Here is a 7,933-nt window from a genome sequence, read left to right on the forward strand (position 1 = left end):
CTCTCTCTCTGTCACTCCATTTCTTTCTCTCTCTCTCTCTGTCACTCCATCTCTCTCTCTCTCTCTGCTCTGTCTCTATCTGCCTCCTCATCTCCCCTCTTTATCTTTTTCTCGGTTTCTCTTACATCCACTGTTTCGGTGCCCTGCCTGCGGATATCCTGCAGAGGGATCTGTTGGGCATCCAGCGTCTGCTGAACTCCACTGAGTTTAACCTGCACCAGCTCACTGCCCTGCTAGACTGCCGCAGTTTGCATAAGGTGAGATGGGGAAACTGTAGCCCTGCTGAGTTACCTTTCCCCTTCACAATAGTTCCACTGATGTCAGAAACAAATGAACAGCGAAAGACCAATATTGTGTGTGTGTGTGTGTGTGTGTGTGTGTGCGTGTGCGTGTGCGTGTGCGTGTGCGTGCGCGTGTGTGTCCTCACGTACCTCCACAGGACTACCTGGATGCTCTGCTGGGCGTGTGCTATGACGGGGTGGAGGGTCTTCTCTACCTGTGCCTCTTTTCTCTGCTGGCAGCCAGTGCCTTCTTAGTCATGCTGTGTGCTGTCCCTCGTGCCTGGACACTCATTTCCAGCAGGTAACAAAAATCAACACTATCGCTATGTGCACCCATCTCTCACAATGTACTTGAGATAGAAAGGCAGCAGAAGATGGGACAAAGAATCAGATAGAGCTGAGTTGCGATCTGAGGATTCATTGTGAGGAGTGTGGTGTGAAAGACCTGGCTGTTAAATCCAGTATTCTGCTGGTTTTGAGCACTGTTTGATTTGTTGACGCGTTTAATTGTTTATTCGTTGTAATCCTCCTTAAGTCACAGTAAGGAAGACCCTGGTAATTCGCACAGTATTTTTGGTCAGAGCAGCCCTGGAATATATCCATATATAGACCCAGGTCTGGATTTGCACCATGTGGTGCCCCAGGGTAACCACACCCCAGGGTGACACCCAACTCTTGACACAGGTGGTGGAGATGGTCTAACATTCCACCTGATGATGTGGAGGTGGATGTCTTTTTCTCTTAATTGAAGCAAAACAAACACTATAACATAAAACACCACAAAATGAATGACATGCACGCACACAAACACAGTATTCAAAACACAACGGAGGAATAACTAGTGAGAGTTAGTTGTTTAGATTGTTTTTACAAAACTATAATGTCAGAAGTGACAGAAGAGAGAATCGTAGGTTTTTAACAGCTAAGCTAACAAGGAAGGTAACATTACCTAGCATAGCATTTTGAATTTTGCATCAATCAATCTCACTGTGCTAGTGACTGTGGTCTTAATGACTATAAAACCCTTTGCAAACGTTGTACAAACACCAAATAGAAACAGACAAATACCATGATGTAGAGCGAACAACAACACAGCAAGTAATATAACCAAAGTCCTTAAAACGTTTCTGATGTAACTAACTTTAGCTAGGTTGTGAGTTAGCAAACTGTTGCTACAGTTGCTGCTGCGAGGCTAACATACAGAGACAATGAGACGGTTTCAATAAAACAATACTATGGCTAAAAAAAGATTAACATAGGTCCACAGTATAAAAAAATGCCAATCCACTACAACATAATGGTTAGGTTCTTACCTTTTACATCAATTTCTTCTTTGACCTTGCTTGGACAATCTGTTGTTAGAAGTTCTCCAAGTCCTAAGCATTAGCTCGGCTGCTGTTGTTTGTTAGCCTCAGATACTAGAGTTGCACTAACATCAGTGTTGCTAACTTCACTGTTGCTGCTAGTTTCTGCAGTGGTGTCTTTTCATGTTGAGGTTTGGGTGGTGATTTTGAAAGTACTGACAGGTCGGTTCATGCCTTGTAGTGTAACTAACAAAAGCAACAGCTGATTTTGACATATATATAGCCTGTAGATATTAGTATGGACAGTTCATTTGGTACTTGTTTGCATGTCTTACAGTAAATATATATCCAAAATATGACAAGGTCTAGTCATTGTCTTAATCATGTAGTGTCGCCCCCACCCCCACCCCCACATTGGCTGGTGCCCCCAGGCACTTGCCCGATGCCATATATGGATAATCCAGCTGTGATAGACTCCATTATCAGACTTTTGTAGACCTAATGGTAACGGATAATGGTGTGTGTGTGTGCGCGTGCGTGCCCGCGTGCGTGTGTGTGTGTGTGTGCTTGCAGGGACAAGGAATATGATGACATAGATGAGGAGGATCCGTTCAACCCCCAGGCCCGGCGCATGGCTCCGTACAACCCAAACCGGGCTCACATCCACAGCTTCGTCAGCTTCAGCAGCAGCCTGGGCAGCCAGAACAGCCTGCAACCACCCCCACAGGCAGCCACCTCCAGCGCAACCACTTCTGAATACATGTGAGTGTGTGTGTGTGTGTGTGTGTGTTTATGTTTGTGTGTGTGTGTGCGCAAGTGCATCTGTGTACATTTCAGTCAGAGTGAAATATTTTGTTGATGTATGTTTACAGTGGCATGCGAAAGTTTGGGAAGCCCTGTTCAAAATGTCTTTTAACTGTGAATAGTGAAGTGAGTAGAAAATGAACTGATCTCCAAAAGGCATGAAGTGAAAGATGAAAAAATCTTTTGATTCAAGATTAGTGTATTATTTTTGTTTTGTACAATTTTTCAGTGAAAAAAGGGAAAAGGAGCACTCGAGAGATTTGAGCTGTCGGATCACTTTTTACTAAGCTCTCAAACCGCAATTGGCTTGTTAGGGATAGGGGCTATGCAGTCCTATGGGCTAGGCAGTCCTTCCAGTTTTTTGCGATTTGCAAATTCAACGCAGAATCAGCAATTTACCGCCTCCTTTGCGACGCTGCATATTTTTGTATTTACCGCATAAATCATGCATAAAATAGCAGTAAAATAAGCCTTGATGTTAAATTGTAACTCTTCTGGCCTTCTGATAGTGGCATAAGGTTATGCAAAGTCTGCCTCAACCACTGCCACTACTTGTCCCACTCATTTGTGTCAGGTGTGTGATGAATTGACGTGAAGCTAGCTTAGTATTAGACATTCACTTGACGTTCAAGACACAGCTGGATCTATAACTGTTATCTCATTAAAAGGTAAATTAACTACTTATACATTGTGTTATTCTGCCTTGTATTCAGTAGTGAAATTGTAAATAGTGTTTGAACATGATAATCACAATGTTTTCATCTAAATGTTTATTCAGCTGCTCATGAGATAGCATTTAAGAATGAAAGCCCATTCCTAAATCCATGCATAGACCTATTAAAGGGTTAGGACCTGTTTGACTGCCTTCAGGACCTTCAGGAAGATTTGGCAGACTCTGGAGTGGTGGTCCACTGTTCTACTGTGCAGCGACACCTGCACAAATATAATATTCATGGGAGAGTCATCAGTAGAAACCTTTCCTGTGTTCTCACCACAAAATGCAACATCAGAAAATTGCAAAGGAACATCTAAACAAGTCTGGTGCATCTTGGGAACAAGTCCTGTGGACTGATTCTGTTTGGAGAATATAGGGTGCAGACTTCCAGAGAAGAATACCTCTCCAACTGTTAAGGATGAGTGGAGTAGTCCTGCTTTGAGGATTGTGTCGGGGTGGGGAACTCTGAGAAGGTGATATCCCCCCTTCTCACAGTGGCACAAAAAAGGGTGATTTCATGCATGTTGCCCTGCCAGAGACTAGGTCTTCCCCCCTGGTAGGGTCCAGGCTCCCCCACGCCAATGGATGGGTCCAATTGGGAATAATTGGACCAATTTAGCCCCACAGGCAGCCTATTTAAAGGGTGCCTCGTTCTTAGCAGGAAAAAAGCAGTGGAAGAGAAGGCGTACTGTCCTGATGTAAGGTTAAGTAAATATTGCGAATGCTGTTTGGATACTGTTTGACTAGTTGGCTAGTTTTTGAGTACTGTGGAGTTCTTATTTATGTTTGTTTTTGTATATATGTTTGGGGTCGTACCCCCTCGCAAAATAAATCACAATATATACTGTCAGCTGGCTACAGAAAGCGTTTTTCCGCTGTGATGCTTGCCAAAGGGTTACTAAATACTGAACATGCCCAAACTTTTGCTTCATAAACTTTACCTTTTTCCTATTTTGAGAATGTAAAAGAGGGAAATAAAAAAGTAATCATCAGATAAAAAATCAGATATTCTTTTGTTGCTTAATCTATTCACAGTAAAAGACATTTTGAAGGATGACACAACTTTTGCATGCCATTGTATGTGTGCAAGCTTTTTTGTTTGTGTGTGTATGAGAATTCTGGATTTATACTTCCTGTGGATCATAGTTTCTTCTGTCCTTTCATATTTCTCATCTCCCTCTGTGCCTGTCTTGTTTGTCTGCTCAGGAATCAGTCCATGCTGTTTGGAGGGAATCCTCGCTACGAGAACGTTCCTCTGATTGGGAGGGGTTCACCGCCACCCTCAGTATGTTGGCTCCAGTGGTGGCATTGTCTTAACCCAAGTTGTGATGTTTAGCATGGCTGCTAAGTACCCGTAGCACAACTCTAACTAACTGCTGTGCAGCGCCTTCTGTGTTTCAGCTGTGGTGTAACACTGCCCCCTACTGGGCTTGACTTACCCATATTCTCCCTATACTTCCATGCTAAATCTTGTGTCATGCTGAGTTGTTTTCTAGTTTTTTTTTTTTTGTTCTGCATGTTTTCTTATCATGAATTCTGCTTAGCCCCAAGATGGGAAGTTCATAAACACACGCAGTACCTGGTTAACCCAGGCACTGGGCTGGCCTTCGTCTGACCTGTGTCCTCAGGTCAAGCATTACAAGTGGATAAAGACGTCAAAGGCAGCTCTTAGCTCTGTCCAATCTCTTGTTTTAATGGGATTGGATGGTGGCCCCGGGTTGAGTTCAACAGGAGCATGTGTAATCCACAGGCAAAACTGGCTGTCTGTCCTAGAGGATGAGCTCTCCTAGTTGTCTCCAGGCCAGGCCAACCGTGTGGACCAGAGAATTACTTCCTGTGGTCAGCTTAGGCTTGGTCAACTGCAGGGCTATTCGTGATCCGGGTGTAAGGTTGGCTGACTCATTATGGCACACTCTATGTTGCCACCATAGGTGTGAAAGCTGCTGCTTGTGGATAAACTAATGTACCAGCAATCACGCCTCTCTGTTATGTACCCAGTCAATGTTGGACTAAAGACTCCCAGTGTGTATTGTAGCACAATTTAATGAAATAACCCGCTTCACAGTTTGAGATGCCTTCATATTGATATAGCGAGATTTATACATACCATTGTACATGTTAAAGCAACTATATTGCACCATTATGGAATATTGAATATTATGGAATGATTTCCCCCCATGTCTTAATGCTCTTCTAACTTACTAAAAAGCCCCTTTGACATGGAACTTACTTTAATGAACTAGACAGAAGGACCGCTGTATTTTTTATCTAATTGTATCTTTTTCTTGTCTTCTGTTCGTACTTTTCTTTTTTGGAGTTTTATCCCCAGACATTTAAAAACAGTAAGTCTGTTCACGCCTCTCCTGTGCCTCACCTCGGCTCTCTTTGTCCTTATCCCTTTCACCGCCTCATGGGCAACTGCTACCTGACTCTGCCCAGTCACTTGCTTGGCCCTGTGGTTCCCCCCCCTTGGCGCCAATAACAACTTGGTTAACGTGGTGAAATGATGATTGTGGTGAGCGCCTGAGCTTAAGGTTGATGGCCTCCGGGGCAGCTCCTTGTCTCTGTGTCCTCGGGTTGCTAGCTAGCAATTAGCCCCGGGAGTGCCATCAACACATGGCATGCCCTCAACTAACCTCCTCTCATCTGCATGAACTTGTCCCTCAATGTTTTTTCTGCCTATCACTTTTCCCAAGCTCTGGCTATTACATTTTCCCCACTCGAGTCACATGGTGTCAATAACATGTGTCCACAAGACCAGTGAGTCTGAGTTTTGTGCAAGACCTCCGCGTCTAACCATTCTCTTCTCTCCTCTCAACTCTGTCCTGCCTGTAGTACTCTCCCAGTATGAGGACCACCTACCTGTCTATGACTGAGGCTCAGATCAGACACTTCGGAACTGACTTCCAGACGTAGAGAACCCCCACCACCAACCACCTCCCTACTTGGGTCTGCGTGGGTCTAGGTCTGGGAAACTGTTGTTACTGATGCCAATGGCATGACGGCAGGATTTCATGGATGGTCCTTTATGATCCTATCTGACTGCCCAACTGATCTCACAAACTGGAAAAAAAACACATCAGCTCAAAGACTTGCAATAGCACAGCGTGTGTCTAGGGACGATCATCTACATCAAGCCTGTCCTGGCAATCATAAGTCAACAGGCACAAACAGTGAACACTACGTACAGGGTGTAAATAAATGTTTTTTTCCCACTGGTGGCTCGTATGGAGTTGTAAGGCATTTCCTTTCACCTATGCAGACTTGAAAATGTGTGTTTCTATGGAATATTCTTTGATGAAGAGGCTATGCTCCATCCCAGGTTGCTGTGTTGACACTGTGAAAACAGTTACTAGGTTTATGTGATGAAATGGCAGAAACATTTTATTGTGACCCTCTGGACCTGGCAACCGCAGCATGACCATTTTCCTTATCAGTCTTTCATGCAAGTACTCAATGCCTGATCAAATAATCTTTGGTGTGCAGTGTGTTTCCTATACATTTGGGTGTTGTAATACTAAGTTTGGTCACTGTGTAATTACCCTTTCTGCTAGATTGCTCTCCCAGAGGATGTTCAAAACTTCCTTTAGAGAAGCGACTTGAAAACAAGTCTGATTTTTGAGGTGCAGTGGATTTCTGAAATAATGAAAATCAAAACTGAAAAAGCATGTTTTATTGTGCCACTTTGTTGTTTTTTTGTGATTATGTCTGTAATAGAATGAGAGTTGCAGCCTTTTTATGTCCAATAATGTACATTTTGAAACTTAACATATCCCTGTCTTTTTTTTTTTTGGTTGTTTTTTAAGTTCATGCAGACATTTGGTCTTTATATTGAGGGTTCCCCATAATGTCATGGAGTGAAATGAAAAAGAATGATGGTAAAAGTAAATATATTGGTAAATTTAAAATCCATCCTGGAACAAAAATAATGTGTGTATATACAGTATCAGGTAAGTACTTTACTATTTTGGATGTCAAAATGCCAATGCTACAGGTAACTCAGTCAGAGCAAGCCACCTTTCCCAAAGATACTACAGGTAGTAGTGGTCTAAATGCTGGATCAACCAAAAAAGAGAAATGGATGAATTTGAATTTTCACTTTATTCTTCTGCTGGCCTCCATTTTCTTCTGCTTCAGACACATATCTCCCTCAAGTGCCGTTTTTTTTTACTGTCAACATTCTGGGACAATCAGTGTGTATGAATTTTATTTAAAAACAAAAAAAATAAACCATTATTTTGTAAATACACCGACCCTGTTCCAAGCATACCTGATTGAATTCAGTACATCTCAGCTGATCAGGAGTGCCGCCGACCTATGGTAGTACCAGAACTGTCCTTAATAATGGAAGATGGGTCCTAATTTCACTAACGGCAATGAGCAAAATCCGTTGCGCATGACGTCACCGTATTGTGGGGCGTGTTGGAGCATTGTGCTGACCTACCCATGTGTGCGCTTCAGATCTTGCTCATGGTATTAAATAAGCTAAATGATTTGGCCACGTTTTTCAATTAGCTTTAGTTCAAGTGCGGCAGACTTTGCCAGTTGCCTGTCAATGAAATAGTGTCTTTATCCAGTATCTTCTATAATTTTTTTGAACTGTTTTGAACAAGCACTGAAAGAGAGGACATGCACATCATTAATTTACCTGACAATGAGCAATGTGATAAGATATATCTTGGGTTTAGGAATAAAAGCATGCATTCGTTTTTTATTTCTATAATGATACTCCGTTTACAGCAATTTTAGCTGAAAAAAATCATACACATTAAGTATAATAGGCTACTTTACATGTAGGTTTTAATATAATTTAAGTCCCTTTATGTGTT

The 7,933-nt window shown here is 42.5% G+C and overlaps 1 protein-coding gene across 6 annotated transcripts in view; it reads left to right on the forward strand.

Annotated features, from left to right (window-relative positions):
* The window catches only part of ttyh2l (tweety homolog 2, like), a 29,073-nt gene extending 21,720 nt beyond the window's left edge, over window positions 1-7,353 (forward strand). Inside the window, exons 10-15 of one of the 6 annotated variants that reach the window (XR_004164271.2) lie at window positions 165-257; window positions 440-582; window positions 2,159-2,347; window positions 4,311-4,389; window positions 4,855-5,446; window positions 5,940-7,353. Coding sequence is in view for 3 of the 6 variants with exons in the window: in XM_012825762.3 (XP_012681216.2) it covers window positions 165-257; window positions 440-582; window positions 2,159-2,347; window positions 4,311-4,389; window positions 5,940-6,020 (585 nt within the window). In the remaining 3 variants the exon portion in view is untranslated. Of the gene's footprint in view, window positions 1-164; window positions 258-439; window positions 583-2,158; window positions 2,348-4,310; window positions 5,447-5,939 lie in introns of all 6 variants that reach the window. The other 5 variants (XR_004164269.2, XR_004164270.2, XM_031573098.2 and 2 more) reach the window with 5 other exon arrangements.
* Window positions 7,354-7,933: the final 580 nt, after the last annotated feature.

This window comes from Clupea harengus, chromosome 1 (assembly GCF_900700415.2).
Source record: "Clupea harengus chromosome 1, Ch_v2.0.2, whole genome shotgun sequence".
Classification (NCBI taxonomy): domain Eukaryota; kingdom Metazoa; phylum Chordata; class Actinopteri; order Clupeiformes; family Clupeidae; genus Clupea; species Clupea harengus.